Genomic DNA, 27,641 nt, shown 5'->3' with positions numbered 1-27,641 from the left:
AATAAAAATTTTTGCTGGGCATTTAAGAGAGATTTTGAAATCAAGGCTAATAAATATTATGTTATTTATTATGACAATAGTAAAAAAATGGCATGTCTTACTTTTAGAAATGGACTCACCATAGAAATATGGTGGGCTAAAATTTTTATTTTCTATGGGAGCTTTATTTAGGGAACGTGAAAGAAATCACCAAGGCAACAAATGGCTTCCCTGAGAGGCCCTGTCTTCATAGACAAAGCTATTTATTCATGCAGGTGTATAGTTGCATCTGCTCTCGTGGTGGAAGCAGCACATCCATTCATTCATTTCATTCATCTAACAAGTACTTATTGAATGTTTAACATGTGCCTGACATTTTGGAAGGCATGGGGATACAATAGCAATCTGTTTTTGTGGAACTTTTTTAGTCAAATGGGGGAAACAGCGAATTATAGAAATAACAGTGATGTATGATAAGGGGGTGACTACAGGGTGCTGTGGAAATGAGCACAGGGATACCTGAAGAATCTGGTGGGCTGGGTTGCAGAGTAAGCAGGGGCTTACTATCCAGGAAAGGTTTTCTGAAGAAGTAACATTTAAGCCGATAAGCAAAATGGAGGGCACAGTGGGGGTAGGAAGAGTGTTTTAAAAGTCCCATGTGTGATAGACAGATGATAGATAGATGAGAGAGAGAGAGAGAGAGAGAGAGAGAGAGAGAGAGAGAGAGAGAGAGAGAGAGATGGATAAGAGAGAGAGAGAAAAGAGAGGAGAGAGAATGGGGTGTAAGGTGTCCAAGGTGAGTAGCAAGATACAAAGGTTGCAAAGATAGCTAGGGGCTTAGTCATCAATATCAAGAAGTTAAGATATTATCTTAAAGGAAATAGGTTTTCTCCTCCATCATTAACACTGGTTCCAAACCCCAACACTGATGCTTGACCTCTCACCCATTTTGTTTCTCTGATTTGAGCACTCTCTTCCTATTTTCTGCCATGTGCCCCTTTGCCAATTCTTACGCCTATTCAGTAAAATACAGTGGTTTCACCTTTCTCTTGCTGCACTGTAGTTTTGTCTTTGGTAACATGGTATCTATCTCACAGGTTTTTTTTATTGTTGGAAGTATAACAGAAGTCTCTCCTTCCCAGCCCATTGACCCCTTCCACCTCACTCCGCTCCCCTCCAGGCCTTCACCACAGTGTTGTCTAGGTCCATGAGTTATGCATATATGCGTATATGTTTGGTTAATCTCTTCCCACCACTCCTCTCCCCTTCCCTCTGAGATCTGTCAGTCTGTTCCATGCTTCCATGTCTCTGGATCTATTTTGTTTGTCAGTTTATTTTGTTCATTGAATTCCCCATATAAGTGAGCTCATGCAATGCGTATCTTTCTCTAATTGGCTTATTTTGCCTAGCATGATACTCTCCAGGTCCCTCCCTCCATGCTGTCGCAAAGGGTAAGAAATCCTTACTTTTTATAACTGCATAGTATTCCATTGGGTAAATGTATCATAGCCTCTTTTTATCTACTCACAGGCATTTGTTTCCAGATCTTAGCTATTGTAACTAGCTCTGTTATAAACAGGCATGCATATATTCTTTATGATTGGTGTTTCAGGATTCTTAGCATATATTCCTAGAAGTGGGATCACTGGGTCAAATGGCAGTTACATTTTGAATTTTTTGAGCAAAGTCCACACCGTTTTCCATAGTGGCTGCACTAGTCTGCATTCCCACTGGCAATGTACTAGGGTTCCCTTTTCTCCACATCCTCACCAGCACTTGTCATTTATTGATATGTTGATGGTAGCCATACTGGCAGGTGTGAAGTGATACTTTATTGTCATTTTAATTTGCATGTCTCTGATGACTAGTGACTTTGAGCATTTTTTCATGCATCTTTTGGCCATTTCTATGTCTTCTTTGGAGAAGTGTCTACTTAGGTCCTTTGCCCATTTTTAAGTTTTATTGTTTGTCTTTTGTTTAGTCATATGAGATTTGGATTCAATGAGATAAGAAGTATAAAGTGCTTGTTATATTACTTTGTAGGGGGAGGTGTACTGTTTTCTATTGGGGTTCACAATCTCCCTACCATCTTATCTTTCCTTGGTGTTCATTTCATTAAGTCCCTGCTGCAATCTTTGTTAGGTGGGCCTGAATCACTCAAAATTAGTGTAGATTTGTAGTTGTTGTAGACACATAGCCATAGACGGTAAAAGTAAACTTTCACAAATGAAATAACATTTTATTACATGAATCATACCAGTCATCTGTTAATGCATCTGTAGTAAATAGTGTTTTCTGCCAAACCTCATTACCAAGATTTTATTCATGACATTAGCCCTTTCTAACACTATGAGTGGAAGCCACATGAGCTGTAAGAGCTATGAGTTGGAGAGGACTGGCCTTTCTAAGACCTTTAGCTAAATCTTATTTTATGAGACAAATGTGGGTTTGCAAAGGAAACAAGTACAAATCAAATTTTACAAATCAAATAACATTAAAACACATTTATTGTACTCAGAATTTAAATAATCATGTAACTCTCTTCATAAAGTACCAAAGAATTCATCACCCCCTTTATTATTTCACCATTATTTCATCTGAATGTTTGCAGATAAGATTTTCTTAGAGCAGATTACCCGTGATTACCGCTGCCCCCAAGGCCTTTCGAGTTGCTTGTATGTGTGTTTCACCAAAGGCAATTTGGGAATGTGCATTGGACCAAGGCTCAGAAAATAAAGTTATAGACTTCGGTTTGCCATTTATTATATTAGAAATCTTAATTCAATTTACTCTCCCTACGCCTTATTTTCTCAAATCTGAAATGGGGATAATGATACTGGTTTATTAGTACTTCCTTCACAGGATTACTGTACAGAATCAAATTAGTTTATGTATTTGAAAACTATAAAATACTGTACACTTGAAAGAGATGACTCTAATTATTGAAAGGAGGAAATTCTAGAGTAAACTGGGCTCCTGTATTACCAGTAGCATTGCTGTATGCTGGAGAAAATGAGACTTGTATCCATATATGCGTTAGAACTAATTTTATGCAAATTACAGTGATCCAGGCAAATTGGCATGGGATGCCTGAGGTCCCTCAGAGAATCAGTTATTGGGCAGGTGGATAGCAGTTGGCATCCATCGCTGAATTTGGCTCAGAATGGCGGCATAGCCTAGTGTTTGAAAGCACAGCCTTGGGAATCCATCAGATTTTTGAGGGAATCCTAGCTCTGCCAGTTATTAGTCCTGTTGTTCGGGCCAAATTAATCAATCTAAATCTTAGTTTCCTTATTTATAAAATAAAATAATAATGGAGCACTTTGAAGGATTGTGGTGAGGATTAAACACAATATTCATTACTTCCATAAAAACTTTCTTAGTGCATTCTAAGTGCCAGGAGTAAGCAGTGGGTAAATTAGACAAAGTCCCTGCCCTCATACAACTTAAATTACAGAGTGAGGAGACTGGCCTTAATAGGCAAGCAGATAATAGACATAATTTAAATAGCAATAACAGCTATAATTTAAAGAAAGCAGAGAAATGGAATACAAAAAGGCTGGATGAGTCTAAAAAGAGACAGGGGCTACTTTAGACAGGGTAGACAGAGATGTCCTCTCTGGAAAGTTCTGGGGACTTGAAAGAACAGTTTTGTGAAGATCTGGGGGAAGATCATCCCAGACAAAGGGAATGCGCTAGTACAAATGATACACATAGTGGCTGCACATCATATGCAGTATAACGGCTGTATATGTCACACAGGCACTAAATAGCAGTGGCTGTTTCTGTTCCTCCTTCTCATCTTCCTTTTCCTTTATCTCTTTTTTTGGGGAATCTGACACTTAAGGGTAAACTTCATAGTAGTATCATTGATTCAATTAGCCAGTTACCACTCTGGTCGCAAATTTTTATTGTGTAATCAGGATGATGTAGATATGATGTAGATTTTCTCTGTTTTGGTGTATGTTTCCCAGGTTTATGTGTACTTATAGTAAATACTAGTTGGAGAAAGAAACTAAATATTTCAACCTTTTCTTCAAGTATGCATTCAAAATTAGTCCCAGATTTGAAATCTATGAAAATAACCCTTCCCTCAAGTACCTACTATTCTGATATTTCTACCAATACATACACATTTCTTTGAATCTAAGTAATTTAGTTCTTGAACCAACCTTGCAGGGGACAACAGTTTTCATGAAAATTTGGTTTGACAGTACATGAATAAATTGTTAGAATTTAGAATTCTGAAAGTTCCAGGAAAACATCCACCCTCTGGAGCCCTCGAGCATAAATCATTCTCCTGATCAATTCTCTGCTCATTGGATCGTATGCCACCATCTCAGTTGTTACTGTAGATAAATGGGAGTTGTTCTGTCCCACTAGCAGCACCACTCCCCAGTAGTTATGATTAGAAAATTGGGAGTTGATCTTGATTGTTATGTTCCCCTAAGTCCTAATCTGTCTCAGTTCCTAATTATTATTCTTACCTTTCCCATGCTCCCACCTCTGTACATTTTCTATGCTGCTAACTGAGATGGGACCCTCCCTTTAAAAATATTCATATACATGTATGTATGTATATACACACATGTGTATATATGCATCACTTGGATGTATGTTGCAAAACCCTCAGGGATTCCCTGTTTCTTACTACTCTATTATTCAAAGTGTGGTCTGTTAACTCATTGCAATGGCATCCCTTCATAGCTTTTAGTAGAAATGCAGAATCTTAATCCCCATGCTAGAACTACTGAGTCAGAACCTGCAGTTTAGCAATTCCATAGTTGACTTGTATCCCTAGTTGATGTTTCACACCAAGATTTGAGAAGCACTGGCCTGCAGGATGAAATTTGCATAGTTTAACCTCATATTCATGACCCTGTAGGTTCGGGCCCTTGGCTAACTGTCCTATATTAGATACCAAGACCCTTCATGCCTTAGCTTGAACTATACCCAATTATATTTGCTGTCCTAAATAATCTGAATTCCATTTTCCTGTGTCTATATACCTGTTTTTTTGGTTTTGTTTTTATTATGCCTCTCAACTTTTCAGCATGGCACTTACATAATAATCTTCTTCTTAACCTTTAAGACTCAGCTCAAATGCAGATTTCTCTGCAAATACCTTTCCTAACACTGTCCTACTGGACTGATTCAGACATTCTCCATGTCCTCAGTAAAATGTCTGTCTATGTGGTAGCTATAATCTAGTTGTATTGTTAGTTTTCACACGTGCCTGTCATCTAGTTGTACAATTTGTTTTTATAGGTGCCTATTGCTAGAATGTGAACTTCTTAAGACAGAGAGAAGTTCTTGGTCATACTTATAGCCACCCACCTAGTACGGGTACCATAAGTGTTCCTTGATTCTTTCACTTAACAGGTGTTTGACAGATGTTGCATTATTAATAGTTAATGAATGAGTGGATGAAATATTTCCTTCCTGAAACTTATCCCACACACATTCACACACGTGTATGTATAACATTCAATTTGCAATAAGTACTAGTAAAAGATATTTTTGTACTCTAATGGATATTTAATGGACAGACAGGCAACTGGTGAATTTATATGTAAGTAGTGGCCCAGTGCACAAAATTCTTGCACATTAAAAGGGAATTAGTTAGAGGAAATATTTTAATATTGCTATTTGCCCTTTGCACCATGTCCCAGGTCAGGGACACAGGCAGGCAGTGTCACATCCCTGGGCAGGGACGCAGACAGGCAGCTTCACCTCAGCGCTGGGTGGGGATACACGCAGGCAGCGTGAGGCTAGGGCAGGGCAGGCCTGTGTGCGCCTCTGCTGGGGGCAGAAGTCCCCGCCCTCATCCCCACCCACCAGCTCTAGCCTCCTAGGCAGTGTGACTTCAGCACTGGGCAGGCCTGCACATGGCTGTGCTGGGGGCGGAAGTCCCTGCCCCTGTCCCCGCCCACCAGCTCCTGTGCGCGCACAGCCTGTTTACTGGTTGTGACTGGGACACTGTTAGGACCAATTAGCATATTACCTCTTTATTATATAGTTGCTGGGCTTGAAATGACTCTTGAAATGTGATTTTAGTGTAGGAGAGATGGACTAAAAGAGATAATAGCCCTCACACATACCAAGAACAATGGCAACTGGATCACATCTATGATAAACCAACTTCTGAAAATCATCATTTAAACTTCTAAAATTCTAGTATAAAAATACACGTGTTATTAAGCAAAGGTTAAAGCAGTTAGATTAAGTTTTCATTTTGATGAATAAATACCAACTCATGTTCATTTAACCTCTCAGAGATTGTATGTCGTATGATACTTAACCTTGTTTGGGGAAAAATTATTAGTCTACCATAAATATATTATAAAGGTATATTTACCATTTTATATATTTACATTTTTAATCCTCACCCGAGGATATGCTTTTTAATTCTTTTTTATTTTTAAGAGAGAGAAGAAGGGAAAGAGAGAGAAGCATCAATGTGAGATAGTAATATTGATGAATTGGTTGTCCACTATACAAGTTCCACCCAGGGATCTAGCTGACTGGGAACTGAACCCACAATTTTTTGGTATTTGGGACAATGCTCTAACCACCTGAGATACCCAGCCAGGGCTATATAGTGTATATATATTTTTTACTATAAAAATATTAAAATTTTCCTGAAAACTATATAATAGAAAATTTAAAAATGACTTTATTTTCCTAAATTATTAGGTCATGAAAGAATTGAAGAAATAAAAAAAAAGTTTTTCTTTTCCCCAAAGCAGGATGCATTGTATTACACTCAACTTTCAGAATACAGACTTGCTAGGAAGGGAATGTGAGTTCACAGCAATTCTGCTGTTTTTTTTTTTTTTTTTCTTTCTTTCTTTTTTCTTTTCTTACATTGCTTTGCATTTTAGAGAACAAAGTGTATCAGTATCATTTAATGGTTTTATACCAAGTAACCTCCAAAAGGAACTTAAAAAATTATAATAATGATTATCTGCCCAACTAACCACAGATGACACTAGAACTTTGCAAAAGGGGCTCTGAATGGATGTTGCGTTATTCTGTGGGTGAGATCTGAGTTAAAATTTTTAGGTACTTTCAAGTATTCCCTTAAAATTATTGTAGAACCCCAGACAGAAATGCCTCAGTGTAATAAAATGTACCATTTTCCAAGTAGTGATGTAGTCAACAATAGAGATTCTTCCTGAAGACTACTTATACACATTTCAAAAAAAGAAGACCCAAAATTCAAATTTTAAGATTCTATTCATTCCATTTATTACCCACCCCAGCAAGAATTTTGTGTTGTTGCACAAAGCACAGTTCAACAAGTGTTAATTTTGAAAAACTTACATCTCCTATGTTTCATGTTTTTAAAAAGAATATATAATTTGTCATGCTGTATTTATGGCATCCCACAATAAATAAATTATTCATTTTCAAGTACAGGTCTAAGAAAATATGAAGAGAAGGTCTAGATATTTTTGCTGATAAAAATATTTGAAAATTATCCACAAAAGACAACCTAAATAAAAACGTATATTTTTAACAATAAACTCCCCCTCTCCGTGTTTGTTATGAATCTCCTAGGATTGCAAGCTATAGTGCTTTCTTGCTGGTCCTTTAAAATAAGACTGTCCTGAATTAATACACATGTAATTTACTTGGCAATCTGAAGTTCTATTTAAATTGAGGACAGGTTTAATTGCTAGTTTTTCCTGGCTGACTGCTTGGTGTTGGCTATAGTCCCTGATCTACAAAAGCCTGCACTTTCTTTCATTGATTAACATTTGTTAAAAAATATATAGTCATAGGTGTCAGGAATACAGTGCACAAAGGAAAGTAGTATCAATTGGTCCCCTTTCTTAAGTGTTATGCTTTGCCAGAATTTTAAATATCTGAGGAAAAAAAAAACCCTCTTTGAAGAAAGAACTGTGTACTTTTAAATGGATGGAATTTCATGTGTATTTTTCAGAAACACTGTCCAATGTATATGCATTTTTGAAACACATGAAGATTATATGAACAAATTGATATAAATTGTATATATAATAGGTTGTAATTATGGCTTATCAAAAGCTCAACATTTTAAATCCTTTATTCTTTGGAAATATGGTAATTGTCTCTTTTCCCATGTAGTTAATTATAAATTTCAGAAGAATTAAGTTGGCTAAAACTCTTCACTGTTGTTTTTTTCCCCTTGTCTCTATGGTAGCAGTGAGAATAGAAATAAATTGCTTTGATCTTGTTTCTCAATGGCATTTTTTTTTCTTCCTCAAAGGATGGACCTTTCTTTGAGGACCTGAAATTTTAGATCTTTTTCATTAGCTATTAATTTAAGAGAGGTTTTTTTTTACAGCTGAATATAAAGTGTGTCAGGAAGAAAAAGGTAGTTTATTTTAGAAATCAAGCCTTTGTTTCCATAAGAGTTTGTAGTTTGTGATATAATAGGCAAACCCACCAATGGAAAATACCCACTGACTGCAATAGTAGATAATGTCCAGAGTTTCTTTCTTGCAAGGAGAAAAGCACAAGTGTAGTCCATTCCTCTTGTCGCATCTTGTTATCTCAGTAGGTTGCAGTGACTGGATGCAAATATCAAGGCATTTAAAGTAGTTTACAAGACTCTTTAAAATGTTGTATTAAATCTTGGCTTAAATTACTCTGTTGTATCTGTATAGCAGTAATTCAACTCTGGAGATTTCTAGAGCTTCAGGGACTATTAGGACATTCTTCTACAAAATACTAAAATGCCATAATATAGATCTTAAAAATATGACTGTGATTTCATGTATGTGATCCCAGACTGCAGAGTTAATATGGCTCCCAAGAGTAGTCCTCTTAAAACTGCTGCAGTATTTCAGATGTTCTTCCCAACTTAGATTTAAAACTCTGATTTAAAATTCCCTGTTTGCTAAGCACTTTCTTGTGCTTTTTTCTCAATTTTCATAGTGATCTTGTGAGATAAATATTACAATTCTCAGAGATGAAGAAATAGGCTTAGAGGACTTAAGTGGCATAGGCAAAAAAATCCCTGATTAAGAAGATAAATATATGTGTCATAAATATATTTACCTTATTACTATTAGAGTATGTACTGGACCCTGGGCTAAATTTATTACATATATTATCTTATGTAATCCTTATAATAATCCTTTAAACTAGGTGTTATTCTCTTCATTTTATACATGAGAAAACCCAAACTCATAGGGACTAAGAAATTTAACTAAGGAAACAGATCTAGAACGTAAAAATCTGGCATCTAACCCAGGTGCAGTGGTGTCCTCATGATATTAAATGTTCTCCTCCACGACATTTCAGGGTTAATGTAATGATAGAATGATCACAGCATATGTCAAGTGTCTGGTGTCTAACAGGTGCTCAATAAACATTGTTTCATTATACATTCAGGAAATGCTTTCTGAATCCAAGCCCAGGGGCCCTCTTCTCCATTGATAGCATGAAATGTCAGGTTACAACAGTGGCTTTTGTGTAGGCTAAATCTTTATATTTATTTCTTCTTCTTTAAAAAATATATATGCAGTCAGCTTATTTTATGTTCCCATCACCATTTATCCCCTCTATGCCCTCTCCCATCTCCACCCATCCCTGTCTCCCTCAATTATCAGACTGTTGTCCATGTCCATTAATTCTTTCTTTTTTTCCCTTTTTTGCTCAAACCCCTTCCCCCATCAGAGTTGTCTATCTGCTCTCTATCTATGAGTCTGTCTCTATTTTGCTTGGTAGTTCAATTTGTTCATTAAATTCCACCTATGAATGAAATCTTATGGTACTTATCTTTATCTGACTGGCTTACTAGTATTTCACTTAGCATAATGTTCTCCAGGTCCATCCATGCTGTCACAAAGGGCGTGCTTTTTCCCCTTTTGATGGCAGGGTAGTATTCCATTGTGTATTTACAATAGCCAAGATTTGGAAGAAGCTCAAGTGTCCATCAGTAGAATAATGGATAGAAAAAAACTCTGGTACACTTACATATACCCAATCTTTAAAGTGGCCAGCCTGAGAATTCAGCACCTATGTCACCAAAGTTAATTACTCTAGGTCACCAGATGGTTAGAATTTTTTTTAGCATAGTGTTCAATCTTCTTCTGCACTAGTCAGCCACAGATCGCACCTCTGCTAACCTGGGCAAATACCTGCCTGGAGTCACAGATTTTGGAGAGCATGAGCATGACTTAGCACCACCATCGCAGTCCGCTGAGAAACCCTTATTCTCAGCGTCCTGTGAAGAACGGGTCAGCAACATTTTCTGTATTTACAGAGGAGGCAAATGCATCTCTCCCAAGCACATCCTCAGTCTTAGTAAGGCTTTCCTTACAAACCAATTGGGCCAGCTTATTTTAAACATCTTTGAAGCCCGAGAAAATAAAAGGAAGCCAGTAGGAAGCTAAGCCCAGGAAGGGATGAAGTTGTAAATTGAGGAATTATGCCCAAAATGGAATGAAAAAGGTTAACAGTAATCACAAGTATGTTTTGCATTTGTAATTGGTACATTGACCAGGCAGGACTCATGGGATGTCATAACAGAAGCCACTTTTTGTGGGGCTCCTCAGGGTTTGCTTAAAGCTTCTTAGTGTCAGTAATCCCTGCTCTGCTCTCTGTGGTAAAATCCCAAGCAGGGGCGTGACTTCCCATGAATTTGCAGTCATTTACAAGGAGTTCTGAGTCCTACGATCACTTAAAATCAGAAATACAGTCTTGATTCAGTAATTGAAATTTTTCGGGACCAAATATTATTCAAAAGTCTGAACACTTTTCCAGATGAAAGACTCGCTCTTCCCTACTATGTGATATTCAAATATGACATCTGCTTTGGGGAAGGGGGTGCTGTAGGCTTTTTTTTTTCTTTTTCTTTTTTCCCATTTGCTAGCTGGTTATTGGAACATGAGACAGAAGTACAAAATGGAGAGCAGAAAGTTCTTATTAGACTGGGATTGTTATACTTCTTGCTCTCTGAGCCTGATATAATAATACTAACGATGATGAAGATAACAATAACAACCCCTCCCCCAAATAGCTGACACTTGCATAGTGCTGATTATGTACGGAAATATTTCTAAGTGTTTTATTTGTATTATTTTTTTTTTAATCTTCATAACTGAGGCAAAGAGAAGGTAAGCAGTTTGCCCAGGGTCACCTCGCAGGGAAATAAATGGTGGGTGTGGGATGCTAACCCATGCAGTCTGACTCCAGCGTCTTTCTCCCAAGGGCACCTCTCAGGGAGTTTCCTTTTGCAGGCCCCTCTGATTAAATCTCCTATAATCCGATGATGCCTTTCTTCCAACCCAGGTTTTACAGCTGTCCACGCCACACAGAGGGTTGTCTTTGTAGGCATAACTATGGCTTCAGGATTCTGCTTTTGCCTTGACAAACTCTGAAAGCGCAGGCTGGCTCGGATGAAGCCACCTCTCCTGAGATAATTGATAACAACCAGTTTTCCACCACCCGTTTCAGGTGGGAGTCAGAACCCAGTACACAGGCTTCCCAAATCCAAGGCAGATTTATCAAACTCTAGGTGTGTTCCTGTTGAAGCCTTTTTTACTGCTCTTAGGTGAAAAGTGAGACCCTCCCTTTTCCCCTTTCCAAAGAAATCCCTTCCCTTTAGAAATCTCCAACCACTCAACATGGCCTTGCATACTCTCATTATAGACAGGGGTTCAGAGACCTGAAAGTGGTGCTTGGTAATTTCCTTTGAAAATTATAATACCTACTTTGGAGTCTTATTTTTATCATATCTTGACGTCTTAGACACGACTTACAGTGTATCATCATGTGCATATATTTCTACCTATATTTTACTTTTTTAACTGGCAAAATTTGATTTCTTCCTTGGCTTTAACAACTTACTCTGAAATTACACATCTTTATGACAGTTAAGGAATGAATTGTATAAAAACCTTTATTTTCCCAAATAAAATTATTTGTACACACATGTGTGCACAAAAACATATATGTATGCATATACACACATTACATGTCTAGGTATATACATATCATATATCTAATCTATATATATCTAAGCAATCAGTGATCTGGAGGAGAGGTTCTCAACCTGTGGGTCGCGACCCCTTTGGGGATCAAACGACCCTTTCACAGGGGTAACCTAAGACCATAGGAAAACACATATATAATTATATATTGTTTTTGTGATTAATCACTACGCTTTAATTATGTTCAATTTGTAACAATGAAAATGCATCCTGCATATCAGATATTTACATTACGATTCATAACAGTAGCAAAATTACAGTTATGAAGTAGCAACGAAAATAATTTTATGGTTAGGTGTCACCACAACATGAGGAACTGTATTAAAGGGTCGCGGCATTAGGAAGGTTGAGAACCAGTGATCTGGAGGCATCCTGGGAATTATGTTTTCCAAATTTTTTGAAAATTCCCCTAATCTTTTAAATAATTAATACTTTAAGTATAATTATTCATTACATTTACAAAGGACTTTGGAGTTCACAGTCCATTTCCACACACATTGTGTGACATTTTAGTTCAGCCAAGCAAAAAGGCACTCATTTTTACCCTTTGAGCGTAACGTTTTAACTTTTTTGACCTCCGTGTCTTCATCTGTCAAACACCTGAGCATTTCAGAAAAGATGAGAAAGACACCTTAAGTGCTTTTCCAAAGACTAAACTCAGAAAAGTCTCTTGTGTTTTTTGTAGCATCACGTCTGGATCCCTCCAGGTCCTTTCCCTGGGAGGATTCATTTGTTCCATTCCCTGCACTTGTTCCTGTCTGTGCACTGTGAAGTACAGATAAATGAGGGGGAAAGCTGAAGTCACCTTTTTGTGGAGCATAGAATTATTTCCCCCCTCAATCCTAGCTTCAAAGGCCCACAGCTGACGGGTTGCCTGACCAAGTCCAAGAATACCTTGATTCAGCACTATCAGATGGTGCATGGTGCACTGTTAGTCTGGATGGCCCTCTACTCATCCTTTCCCCTCCTAAAAGCTTTATTGGAAAACTGAAGTGTCTCCTCTACAAAGCCCTTCCTGATTTAGCCAGTGAGACTTCAACATTCTTGCCTTTGGCCTGTATTCCTTACCATAATTTTTCAGGACCCTTACTCTTGACCCCCAAATAGGTAAGATGGATCTTTTTGATATGCTCATGTCATTTTATTTATATACTAGAGGCCCGGTGCATGAATTCGTGCACCAGTGGGGTCCCTCAGTCTGGCCTGTGGGATCAGGCTGTAACCTGCTCTCTGACATCCCCCAAGGGGTTTCGGACTGCGAGAGGGCACAGACCAGGCCGAGAAACCCTACGGGTGCATGATTGGGGCTGGGAAAAGAGGTGGGAGATTGGCCAGCTGGAGAGGGACCCCTGAAGGGCTCCAGGGCTGTCCGGCTTGTCTCATTCAGTCCTGATCGGCCAGACCCCAACAGCAAGCAAGCTACCCTACCAGTCAGAGCATCTGCCTCCTGGTGGTCAGTGCACGTCATAGCGACTGGTCGACAAGTCGACTGTATGCCCCCTGGTGGTCAGTGTACATCATAGCAACTGGTCAACTGGTCGACTGTCTGCCTCCTGGTGGTCAGTGCATGTCATAGCAAGCTGTTCAGTGGCCTTAGCATATCATTAGCATATTACGCTTTGATTGGTTGAATGGCCTGCCGGACACTTAGCATATTAGTCTTTTATTATATAGAATTGCTTTATAAGTGCATGTTTGGTAGCTTGTCTTTTCCCGTAAACTAAAAAAGAATTTTTAGACAGAGACTGAGTCTTGATTTACCTTTATCCCTTATATAATAGCTGGCATATACTAAGTTTTCAAAGAGTATTTGTTGACCAATGAAATGAATGAATGGTCCTAGTGTTTAATCCTGTTTTAAATGTGACATGTTGTATTATATTTTCTAAAAGATTGGGAGCTCTTTGAGAGTATCATTATTTAAATCTTTATATCTCTAAATTTTATATACCTATATATACCTAGCATAGTGCCTTCTGTGTAAGACATGTTTGATAAATGAATGAATGAATAAATGAATGAATGAATATACATACAGTATTATCATGCAACACTTATCAACCCAGAAAAAAAACCCCTATGATTATGAGAATCATTTTATTTTGAACAGAACAATAGAACCTCCCAACTCTCTCTCTCTTAGAAGAACGTGCTATTTTAAATGAAACATTTAGGTCAAAATTTTATTTGGATGAATCAATTCTTACCCTGTCATATACAAACTTGTTCTCAGAATTGGTGACCAAAATGTCTATATAGGTATTTTGTAAACTCTAAAGCACTTGAACAGACATAGGACCCTAAAAAACAGATTCCCATTTTTGTCTGGGGATGGAATGGGATGGGTTGGGAAGAAAATCTTTGGAGTTTGCTTTGTCAAGTGTTTCTTATTGTTCAACTTCTTCATAGTTACATAAACATATAATCAATCTGTGGTGTAATTGTCTAGCATATTTGGCCCATTTGCTTAGGATGTTCTGGAACACAATATGTCAAGATGTTAAAATTATAATGAGACAACCAAGGAAAATAGAGACTTGGAGAAATCAACCTGTCTAAACAGCATTTTTTTAAAAATAGACCAAAATCCACTGATAGTTTTGGCTCTTAAGAGAATGTGTTTTTCTAAGTTATCATTCCCTATCCCTTAAACCTAACCACATTACTTACGTATTAACAATCTACAGTTAAAGATATTCAGAGTACATGGATGAGAGAGAGGAAGAAGGGAAAACTCTGTCTTTAGTAGATTTTGTCACCAACTTCTATATATTAAATTGTTGTGTGGAAAGCTGGGCTGGCCCATAAGGGAATTACAGTGTTGCCTCTTGATTTTTGGCTTAAGAATTAACTGAAAGATATATTTGAGAGTGTCCTCAACTGGAGGGAAGCACATTAAATTCTTGGTGGGGGAATATGAAGTTTGGGAAAAGTCTATGAGTGTATTTGACACCTCCTCTCCCCACATTGTATTGTGGATCTAATAAAAACCTCTCATTTTACACATGTGAAAAAATGTTAAAGTAACTTTCCCAACATTTCACCAATAGATTATTTGGAACACTACTAAAATCCAACACCTTAACTTCTATTCACACACTATGGATTAAAAAATAAGTTATGTTCACATAGCATCTGTCTTCAGTAGGCCTTTTTATGTGTCTACCCTATGTAATTATATTGTTAATCTGCTTGATCAAACATTCTTGGGAAGGCCTTAGTATCCCAAATTCAGGTAATAATGGAGAAAGAGAGATTCACACAGATTTTCACATTTCTTTACTCCATGCTATGCATTCATAGAAGTCCAAACAATTCTTATTAATGGCCCCATCACATTTTGTGAGTATTTATATTCCTCCACCAGGCACAGCTCACTTATTTATTGAATTTTGCCTCTTTACTATGTGCTCCATAAAGATACCCACTATGTAGATATAAAACAAACTTATTATTACTATTACTAAAAATAACAAGTATTGATTATTACAAAGGAGACATTCTTTATATTTCAGAAAGGAAGGGGGAGGGGGAGAGAAAGAGAGAGAAGCATCAATGATGAGAGAGAATCATTGATCAGCAGCCTCCTGCATGCCCCCCACTAGGGACTGAGTCCACAATCTGGTCATGTGCCCTGACCGGGAATGAAACCAAGACCTCCTGATTCATAGGTCGATGCGCAATCACTGAGCCACATTGGCTGGGCAATTCTTTTATTTTATTTTTTTCTTAATCCTCTCCTGAGGATGTGTTTTCATTGACTTTTAGAGAGTGAGGAAGAAAGAGAGAGAGAAACACTGATGTGAGAGAGAGACATTGATAGGCTACTACCTTACATGCCCCAACTGGTGATCAAACCTGAAACCTAAGTATGTGCCCTGACCAGGAATCGAATCTGAAACCTTTTGGTATATGGGATGACACTCCAACCAACTGAGTCACCTGGCCAGGGCAAAGAAGACATTCTTTACTATTAACATTGCTTGGTATAAATTTTCATATTTAGAGATAATAATAGTGAAAATTTAATAATAACTTCAAATTCAAAAGGCTTAACCTGATATGTGAATTATATTTATTTATTGGACTTAAGTGTCATAAAAGGAAAATAAAATTGCCCTGTGACTTCTTGCATTCTGATTCGCATATTTCTTGCAAATCATGATAGTGATCTGAAGTGAATCTGTATCTGTCACCTAATAGCCTTCCTGTGAATTAGGCGGCGTACACTATTTTACCAATGTGATTACCGAAGCCCAGAGCATTTATGGCAGCAAGCGCATGCTTGAGCTCAGCTTGAAACTGGTCATCCGACACCAGCCCAATGCCCCTCACCCACACTGTGGGAACTGGATGTCAGAATTTGATTTAAGCAAGAAAACTGAGCTTAGAGATTGATGACCTAAGTGTATTTTTTGTGGTAACTTTGTCAATACTCACTCAAACAGCACTTCAGAGTTTAGAGATGCCTTAATAATAGATCAGCTAAATAAAGGTTACTCTAAAAAGCTTATAAATCACAAAAAGAGAATTCTTAGCACAAATACTGAATTAAATATTTTATTCTAGTTAGTTCATAAGTGTTAGGCTCATTGATATGATGTAATCATATTAGTTGATGACATGTCTTAAAACCAGTTAAACAGATACAAAATGAAAAATGCCAGAGGTGGCTTCTTATAGAAGGGGCATGCATGGGCAGCAGGGTCTGCCTTGTTCTTGCTACAATTCCAGCCATGGTCCTTTTTATAGGGTAACTTTTAGGCAAATTGCTTACCCTTTCTCAACTTTAGTTTTTTCTCCTTTAGAATGGGCATAATAATGCTTACAACCGTATTTGTGGTAGCAACTAGTGATAATGTAATGGGTCCAAAACAATCTGTGGCATATTTAGTAGCTCAATAAATCACAGCTGTGGTTTTCATTATTATCAACTGTTATTAGTATGTCTGTAGTCTCTTCAATAAATGCTGTTGGGAAGATTGGACAGATACATGCAAAAAAATGAAACTAGACATCAACTTACACCATACACAAAAATAAACTCAAAATGGATAAAGGACTTAAACGTAAAATGGGAAACCATAAAAATCTTAGAAGAATCTATAGGCAGCAAAATATCAAACATATGTCGTAGCAATATCATTACTGATACAGCTCCTGGGACAATTGAAACTAAGGAGAAAATAAATAAGTGGGACTACATCAAAATAAAAACCTTCTGCACAGCAAAAGAAACCTCAACAAAACAAGAAAGCCCATTGCATGGGAGAACATATTTATCAATGATATATCTGATAAGGGTTTAATCTCCAAAATTTATAGGGAACTCATACAACTTAACAAAAGGAAGATGAACAATCCAATCAAAAAATGGGCAAAGGAACTAAATAGACACCTTTCAAAAGAGGACATAAGAAGGCGACGAGACATATGAAAACACTAGAGGCCCGGTGCACAGATTCATGCACTGGTGGGGTTCCTCAGCCTGACCTGCACCCTCGCACAATCCAGGACCCCTTGGGGGAATGTGGGACTGCTGGTTTTAACCCAGTGCCCACAGGCTGTAGGGATATAGTAGTGGCCTAAGGAGGAGCCTGGGCTGGGCACTGTGCTGCTCCCGCTCATCCTGGCCCTGCTGTGTGTGCCACCTCTGCAGTTCGGTAGTGCTGCTGTGGAGGCAGGAGAGGCTCCCGCCGCTGCAGCTGTGCTTGCCAGCTGTGAGCTGGGAATCTGGCGCCTATTGGTCAGCTGAGCAGTGTTCTCTCTGTGGGAGCACACTGACCACCAGGGGGCAGCTCCTGCATTAAGCATCTGCCCCCTGGTGGTCAGTGCGCATCATAGCTACCAGCCGGTTGCCTGGTCACTTAGGCTTTTACATATATAGATGCTCAAAGTCACTAATCATCTGAGAGATGCAAATTAAAATAATAATGAGGTACCATCTCACACCTGTCAGAATGGCTTTCATCAACAAATCAACAAATGACAAGCGCTAGCGAGAATGTGAAGAAAAAGGAACCCTTGTACACTGCTGGTGGGAATGCAGACTGGTGCAGCCACTGTGGAAAACAATATGGAGTTTCCTCAAAAAATTAACAGTGGAACTCCCATTTGACCCAGTAATCCTACTTCTAGGAATATATCCCAAGAAATCAGAGACACCAATCAGAAAGGACATATGCACCCCTATGTTCTTAGCAGCACAATTTATAATAGCTAAGATTTGGAAACAGCCTAAGTGCCCATCAGCAGACGATTGGATTAGAAAACAGTGGTACATCTACACAATGGAATACTACGCTGCTGTAAAAAAGAAGGAACTCTTACCATTTGCAAAAGCATGGCTGGACCTGGAGAGCATTATGCTAAGCAAAATAAGCCAGTCGGAGAAAGATAAATATCACATGATCTCACTCATTTGTGGAATATAATAAAGAACATAAGTTGATGAACAAATATAGCCAGAGAATAGAAGCATTGAACAGACTGTCCAACCTCAGAGGGAAGGCAGGGGAGGAGGGTAGGCAAAAGATCAACCTAAGGACTTGTATGCACTCATATAAGCAGAACCCATGGACACAGACAGTGGGTGAGGGCATGTCCTGGGGCAGGGGCGGGGGCGGGGGGGGCGTTGGAACAGCCTGGGAGAGGTCAATGGGGGAAAAAGGAGACATATGTAATACGTTAAATAATAAAGAAGTAAATAAAAAGTAAAGATAAAGTGTTTTATTAGAATCACCTTCTCCCCTTTTAGCACTAATAAGTTCTTGTTATTACTGGGAGGAAGCAGTATTGCTGGTTACTAGTAAAAGGAAGCACTTCATTCTTTCTAAAAGGCCAATTAGAGTACATTTATAGGGGTTACAACAAAGGAATAGGTTAGCTAGAGATGAAGTTCTTACGTAAAAAGAAGTGCCTGGCAAATGGCTTAGAATGTCAAACCTCTGTGTTCCTTGTTTCATTTCTTTGTACCTCCACTTCTGATATAACAGGAAAGGCCTCTAGGATCTATCCTATACAGCTCACATTCTGGGGTTCTGTGAAATGCCCTAGAGAAAGTCTTCACCACTAGCTTATGGTCTAAAAGGGGAGACAAGGGAATAAGCCTTTCTGTACCCTGACTTGTGATCTCACAGGTGTCCAGCATGTATCACTCTTATTGCTGTGAGTCTGGAGGAGATGAGTGGAGACCAGTTCTGCCTCTGGGTTAGGAGGGTTCTCAGATGTGTCCCTGTAAGGCCCGAGAGGCAAGCTGCTGAGGAAGCTTGTGTCAAAAACCTAGTCCTTAGAGTAATACAAAAAGCAAGGATAGGCCCTGGCCAGGTAGCTCAGTTGGATAGAACAACGTACTAATACAGCAAGGTTGCAGGTTTGATCCCTGCTCAGGGCACATACAAGAATCAACTGGTGAGTACATGGATGGCTGGAGCAGCAAATCTCTCTCCCCCCCTCTCTCTCTCATCTCTAAAATTAATTAATACAAATTTCAAAAAGCAAAGGATAATTTCTTATGCCTTAATGAGAGTAGAAATTACACATCTAGTTTTATGCAGCACTGCACCAAAGAAATTCTCAAAGCTTTCTCCTATAGTTGTAACTGTAGTGATAAACACATTGATAACATACATGCTAGCTAGTATATATTGCAGCATATGATGCATAGACCATAACATCTTTTTCTTTATCCGCAGCAAAACCAAGGCAAAGGCCCAGCCCAGAATTGTTCAGTGGAAGCCCCTGCTTGGATGCCTGTCCACCACTGTACTGTAAGTTTGATTGTCTGATTATTCCAAGACCGTCCAGGTTGAAGAGGAATTATTTATATATTTTGATATAACCTTAGTGGAATGGGCTAGAATATTCTCTGACATTCTAGAATAGAGTAAACCCTTTGAAAGGAGACTGTCTTTTCACAAATCTCTGCATTATAAGAAAGAAATACCTTTGATTACAGAGTCTAAGCATTTTTTTGGAGTTGGGATAACTTGCAGAGGATTTATCTAAATGGGTTATCAATGATTTAGACTTGGAGAGTCATTAAAATGAGTATATTTGCGTGTATATTTTTCTCAATAGCTGCACATTCAGTAATACTTGATTTTAGATGCCTTCGGATAGGATGTTTACCCTTTTGTCATTGTTGTGTTGACTGTTTAATAGCGATGAGTACATGATTGACAATTTTCAAGTCCTCCTGGTATAATAATAGTGTCTGAATTTTTTTGAACTCTTCCAGCAAAGATTTTTCAAGTGCTTTAGAAACAAACAGGTATTATGTCATTATTTCTGTGTTACAAGTGGGAGATTTAAATACAAAGGAAACAAGAACAGTGACTCAATTATAAAGCTGGGAATGGATCCCAGAACCCCCAATTCTCCTTCATGAACTCCTCCTACTATACCGTGCTCATAAGTTAGTGAAGAAAGTGGCTGGTTTGTATTATATTCTGTTATATGTGTGCTGCCTGATAGAAATGACAATAGATCATTTGGGAATTACTTGTACTGTCACTGACAGTTTGCCTGTCATGAAATAATTTTTGTGTGATGGGGATAAGAAAATGGAAAGTTACTTTTTGGACATTCCCCTCATTTGACTCACCTCACAGGCAATGTGATGTGATATGTGGGGCTTCTTAAATATCCTCGTCTATTTTTGAGGTCTAAGATGTTCAAAGGTGCAGTGGACTAACGTAGTGTGGTCTATGGCCACGTGAGGGGCAGCAGGGCTGGGGCGCTTACTTTATACTCGGATTGTGTGAATGGAATGTTTCTGTTTATCTGTGGAATGAAGAAAAGGTGGGGTTACCTTTAAAGAAGGAGAGATAATGATGTCAAATTTTAGAGGCATTCCTGCAGTGTGGAGGCAGCCCAGGCTTGGAGACTTAGAGGAAAAAAAAGTCATACTTTTGTGAGCAGATGGTCTGAGGGGAGTGCATACTTAGGGACTCTGCTGATGCCAGAGAAAGGATGAGTGTTAATAATTCTATTTCTGCATCAATCACTCTGTTCACTATATCTCTGATATTATCTCACAAGTACTGATTTGTATGTCTGTTTCTCCAAGGAGACCATGTGCTTGTCAGGGCCCTATTATACCTACGTTTGGGTAAGTCCCTGTACATAATAGGAGCTCTGTCCATGCAGGTTCAATGAATGAATCTTTAATCTGCTGAATACCTTTTTACTACATTTTAGTAAGTTATTTCTTGGTGCAGAGGAATAATTATGCTATTTTACCTTTTTAAATGGATGGTTTCCATTTCTCACCTTCAAGGGTCCTTTCATACTTTATTCTTCACGGTATACCATTGAATACGTATTTTGAGGGATTTTGTTTTCAAACTAGGTACATTTAGTAATTCAGTTCAGCTGTATAAGGTTCTATGCCAGTTGCTGAAGCAGCAAAGAGAAATAAGATAGCGGTACCATTTTATCAAACACATCCAGGTGTCATACCAATAAGAATATCTGATTCGTAGCTGCAGTGATAATTTCCTCTCCAAATAAAAGAAATTTGGCACTTTAGTTACTTTGTCTAGTCTTATTACAAGCCTATCCATTGTTAGAATTCTGTCTTTTGAATTCTGTAATATGAAGTAATAGGAAGAATTCTGTCTTCTTCATATTACTTTGGAGCTGGATCCTTTCGGATCCGGGAGTCCCAGTTAGTTTTTCCTCTTTTGGGACACTAAGTACTAAACAGATGCCTATATTTAAGACCCTTGCTGAAGATGACAAGTCCGAAATGCTGACATTGAAGTCTGATGCTCAGTTGTGTGGTCAGGTGAGAGCCTCAGAAACTAGGTGTCTTTTCTTGCTTCTGCTCCGATCTGGGAGCTGCTGGTTGCGTGGTTTTCCTTTGTCATTTTCTTACTAGTAATTACATCTCCAATGGGGCAGACACATTCTGGAGGGGTTGCATAACCACAAGGATTGTGCTTTCTCTGTAACTCGGAGACACAGGCAAGGCTCCCAGTGGCCATGTTTAGGTTATGGATCTGCATCTGGCCTTGACTGACTGCTCCAGGGGTAGACTGATCCCAGCTGGGCCAGTTGGATTGTTTCTCCTGGGAATTTGAAATTTATACTAGAGATATACCAAATTGGAAGTCATTAGTATTGAATCACAGTTTGGGAAAATTCTGTGACCCTCCTTTGTTGAGATCTTGGGAGCTGCCCTATTTCCACCCTTCTGAGGTTTTGTTTACTCAAATCTCTCTTTGGTTTTGTGAAAAGGTCACAATAACCTGCTGATAATTAATGTTACTTTTTGTTGTTGTTGTTATCCAGATTTTATTTTGTTTTGTTTTATTTTGTTTTTGTTTTTTTGAGGGAGTTTAATATTCTTTGATTTATTGGCAACCAAAGAGAAAAGAAAAAACCCTTATCTAATATCCATAGTCAGCAACATATATGGAACTCCCACTAGAGCTAATGTAATGAGTAGCTGTCCCAGGCAGAAAAAACACTGGGAACACTGGGATTTTGATAATTTATAACAGTGTATTTTTTCCAAATATCTGATTATATACAATGCTTAGGTACATAAAAATGACAAAAAGAATAATTTAATAATGAATTAACCCACAAAATAGAATGAAAATTATGTATAGGTAGCTACATCGTTAGCATAAGCATATTTATGCAGCAAAAAGCAACATATGATATATAAAGTAGTTCTGGTATTGAGTCAATTTTTTCTTCTCTCAGGAAATGGAGAATATCTTAGCCTCATGTGGCTAAGAGAAGGTCTTGTCTGTCTCAAATTTTCCATGGGCTGAAGCTGGTTATAAATAAATTAATGCACGCTTACATTCATAATAAATGGATAGACTTTGTTATCTTTGTGCATTTTTCAAGTTCAGTTGCTTTTATCTCCTTTATTCCTTTCCTCAGTGCCCTATTCTTGTTCCTTGGTGTTATGTTCCAAAATGATTGTATCTTTAATTGAGCTTTATTACTTTTTCAAAGAAGGCTTGGTTTTTGTGTGTGCATTTGCCCCAGGTTCATTTTAAGTGCAGAGCTTTTATGGTTGGTTTTCCTGAGAAGGCTCTCTCTTCCAAATTGCTTTGCAAATGCTTGTCACCAGTTAAATAATGCCTTGAAAATGGCTTCTATAACTATTTGCTCAGTCTCCTCTGGATGCTCTTCTTTTTTTTTTTTTTTGACACTCCATATCTCTATAATAATGAGACCAAGAGGTATTTTTAAAGACTTTTCCTTTTAGCCGGAACTATAATGCACAGATCAGGGTTCAAACTGAAGAGAAATTTTGCCCCCAGTAACTATACATAATGTTACTTCCTAACTAGTTATAAATGAAATGTTTTCCCTAGTGAGAACTGTGACAGTTTTAGTAATTATTGATCTTTCCTTCTATGGCTATTGAAGCACGAGAATGATACCTTTCCTCACCTCTACAGTAAATTAAATAGGATTGTATGCCTCATTAGTTTATATGACCATGAATATGAACATAGTGGTTACTGGAACTCCTGCCAGTTGTAAACAAATGAGAAGAGACCCATAGGTTCTGGGTCTCAGGTGAAGACAGGCAGGTCTCTGAATCTGGACTGAACTAGGTTAAGAGTTAGTTCCTGGAAATAAACAACCTTAGACTTGACCTGCTGCAGGAGGCTTGAGTGGCTGCTGCATTTCAGGGTCTGTCTCTAGAACACTTGGTATGGCTCTGGATTGTGCATGGATTTGATCCCTTGGAAGAACGCCCCCAACCATAATCCTTAGTTACCAGGCAGTACTTAGAAATGGCTGCCATGTGTTATTTTGTCAATGGCATATATGATACATACATACACATGACTTTTTAAAACAATTGCTTTGTTTCCCTGTATGTGTACACACCCTTCAGTGACTGGGAATTAGAAAAATAATGCTCTGAGAAGAGTTTCTAAAAGCTAAGTTGAAAATAAACTGTGCTGATGAAGCTTGTCATGATATGGTTTTACCTACATATCTCTGTTGTTACATAAGATTCACCCATAAGTAATCTGTGAAATATTTTGAAAATCATGTAAGCTTCAGCGAAATAGAACACCGCACTCTGAATACATCGACTCTCATTTACTCATTCAAGAAATATTTACCGAGCACATTTTGTAAGTTATAACTGACACTTGGATTGATCAAGGTATACAGGAAAAAATACATAAACAATCATTATACTGGTTGATATATGCTTTAATGATGGTCTATACAAGAAGCTATACATTTTCAGAATGTAGAGTTGCCTCAAGATGGATTTTTGAAGACAAAAGATGCAATATTAGGTAATATTTAAGTAGGTAAGCTTTAGAATTGAATAAGATTTGCTTAAATAGGTGAACTCTGCCACTGACTCACTGTATGAACTTGCACAGTTTACTTAATCTCTCTGAGTTTATGCATGCAGTGGGGTATTTTGAGATTTACATGAGATAATTCATAGCCCGTGTTAACATAGCATCTGAAGGCAGCAATTGCTTGATAAGTGGTAAGAGGAAAGAAAGAAAAAAGATTATTCCAGAAGGAACTGGATGGGGCATGATGAATTGGTGAGGGAGAGCATAAAACACACACACACACACACACACACACACAAACTCATTAATTTATAGCAATTTATTTAGGAGGGTCCTTTCTTCAGAAAGGGATTCAGGCTAGGATTGGAAACATTTAAAACTCTTGAAAAGAAAGATTTTGCTGTGACAGGCAGGAGGGAACTGATGATAGAAGAATATCATATTAACAAGAGATGTTTGTATTCTGAGTAACATGAGGCCATTTTCGAGGAATGGGCCCGGCCGGGTATACCTTCTAATTTAAAAAAAAACATTTTAACATTTCCCTGCTATGTCTTTCCAGGTGATGAAAGTAATTTTTCTTTTTTTATGGCAAATCAATAAAAGCAGGTGCTCCTCTAAGAAACCAGAGGAGATGTTCTTTCAGAGTGTTAATTGTTTCAGCATGTTCTCCCAGAAACCTCACATTACCTGCAGTTGGGATCATTTGCGCTAATTGAAACCAGTTAATACAGTGTGCATAAGCTGTTCTAGAATAGTCCTAATGGATGTTTTTTCCTCCTTTTTTTTTTTTGGCTGCCCCTCCCCCAATTTTTTCTTCTACATATTATAATGTGACCTCATTTTGTATACAGCTTACATAAATGCCCAGGCCATGGCTCTTAGAAAGGTCTAACCCAGTTGTAAAATAAAGAATGTTGTGTCTGCTCTTTGGATGTTTCCAGAGTTCCTGTAAACACAGCATCCCCTGGGCTAATGCTGCTGCTGGGCAGTTACACCCAGGATGGCTTTGATGAGTATTGTCTTTCCAAAGACTAGATACAATTTTTTGTATTTTAGGGCAAAGATTTCATACCATCAGCAGTCCCATTATAGAACGAAAAGTCAGGACAGTATCAGATGATCACAGTTTTAGGAAAATTATGGAAAATTGCAGAGTACAGGGCCTTAAATTCATCTGCCCTGGGATTAGAGTGCATCTGGATATATGGGTGTTAGCCATGAGGTTCGAAAAGAATCCATAGGGGAAATTATCTCAGAAAAATCACAAAACAATTTAAGAAATGTGAGCTCTGTGGAATGGCTGTGATTCCAATTTTGCCATAGGCTTTAAAATCAAGAAAAGTATGAGGAAGATTAGATTGACACAGGATGCATTCATTTCCCCCCTTTCTTCTGGCTCTTAAGGTACTTTGGATTTATACCAGTTTCCTCTCTAGGTTTGAAGGAGGAGCTGGGAGCTACCGTACTAATGTAAAATAATTTTGTTACACTGATCTTGGGAACATACTCAGAAAAGGAACCTACAGTATTTATTGGGTAAGGGGGTTAATTGGCTCATGGAAGAGATGAAAGGACATGTAAACATTACATAGAGTATAGAACAGAGACATGTAAACTAGCATGTCCCTGGGCAGAGAGGTGAAGGTTGCAAGTTCTGAGGTTGCTGGCAAGATCTGAGAAGCTAAATGGAGGAATGGTAGGTAACCCATCTGGGAGCAAAAGCTACGCCCAGAGTAAAACTGATGTCAGCAAAGGTTATATTCAGTGTCCCCAGCATCCTCTTCATGTACCTTTTCATATTTCCCTAGAATCCCCTCTTTACCCAACTTGACAGATATGGAGGCCTCAGATTTCACCTACCTCTTCCTACATTCTCTTTTTTTGTCATGCAGCTCAAGATTTGATGGAACACAAACTTTATGTAAATCCTTATGACATTCTGTCTATGGTATTTGGGATATTATGTTGTTGCTATTGTTTTCTACCAGGGTTCTTTTTATTTTTGTTCACAGCTTTACTGTGATATAATTTGCAGATTATATAATTCACCTATTTCAAGTGCACATATCAATGATTTTTAGTATATTCACAGAATTGTGCCACTATCACTACTGTCAATTTTAGAATATTTTCATGCCCTTAAAAGAAACCTCATGCCTGGTAGTAGGCATTCCCCATTTCCTCTCCCTTCAGCCCTTAGCAGTCACTTATCACTTTATATCTCTATGGATTTGCTTATTTTAGACATTTCCTATGAATGGAATTATAGAATATGTGAGCTTTTGTGACTGGCTTCTGCAACTTAGCAAAGTGTTTTCAAGGTTGATCCATGTTGTAGTATGTATCCATTCACCATTACTTTATCTTGCCAAATATGAATATACCACATTTTGTTTCTCCGTTCCTCAGTTGATAAAAACTTGGGGTGTTTCAATTTTGTTTTTAAATTGTGCATATGCTACTATGAATATTTGCATGCAGGTTATTGTGTGGACATATGTTTTTAATTCTCTTGGATATACAGCTATGAGTGGACTTGTTGGGTTATATAGTAACTATGTTTAACTCCTTGAGGAATTGCCTGACTGTTTTGTAAAGCAGTTGCACTATTTTTCATTTCCACCAGCAATGTATGAGGGTTTTAATATCTCCTCATACTCCTCAACATTTGTTATTGATCTTTTGTAGCTTAGTCATGCTAGTGGGTATGAAATGGAATGTCTTTATGGTTTTTATTTGCAATCCCCTAATTATTAGTGATGTTGAGCATAGTTTCATTTATTTATTGTCTATATACTTACCTTCTATGAATGAATATCTATTTAGACCCTTTACCTATTTTTAATTTTAGGGGGGTGTCTTTTAATTTTTGAGTTGTATAGTTCTTGATACTAACCCATTATTAGGTATATAATTTGCATATATTTTATGTGATTCTGTGGATTGTCTTTTTTCTTTTTGTTGGTGCCATTTGAAGCACAATATTTTTAAATTTTGATGAAGTTCAGTTCATTTTTGGGGAGGGGATTACTTGTGCTTTGGTGCTCTCTCTAAGAGTTTATTTGTAGACCTCCAATTCTATTTCCTTTTATCTATATGGCTATCCTGTGCTTTACCACACTATTGGGATTACTATAGCTTTGTAATAAGTTTGAAATCAAGAAATGTGAGTATTCATTTATGTTCTTTTTGAAAATTGTTTTGGCTATTCTGGGTCCCTTGCATTTTTAAATGAATTTTAGGATAGGCTAATGATTTCCAGAAAAAGGCCAGCTGGGATTTTTGATAAAGATTGCATTGAATCTGTACATTAGTATGGGGAATATTGCCATTTTAACAATTTTAAACCTTCAGCTTCCATGAATTC

General features: G+C 37.9%; 1 protein-coding gene across 1 annotated transcript in view; it reads left to right on the top strand.

The window, feature by feature from the left end:
* Positions 1-27,641, top strand: part of DLG2 (discs large MAGUK scaffold protein 2) — a gene marked incomplete at its 5' end in the record, with an annotated part of 1,947,716 nt that overhangs the window by 396,257 nt on the left and 1,523,818 nt on the right. Inside the window, one exon of the mRNA XM_081100123.1 lies at positions 19,661-19,735. Within this exon, the coding sequence (XP_080956249.1) occupies positions 19,661-19,735 (75 nt within the window). The remainder of the gene's footprint in view (positions 1-19,660; positions 19,736-27,641) is intronic.

The sequence above is a fragment of the Myotis nattereri genome, assembly GCF_964212035.1.
Source record: "Myotis nattereri genome assembly, chromosome: 9".
Taxonomy (NCBI): domain Eukaryota; kingdom Metazoa; phylum Chordata; class Mammalia; order Chiroptera; family Vespertilionidae; genus Myotis; species Myotis nattereri.
Note: the sequence above shows the minus strand (reverse complement) of the source record. Positions and strands in the feature narration are given on the sequence as shown.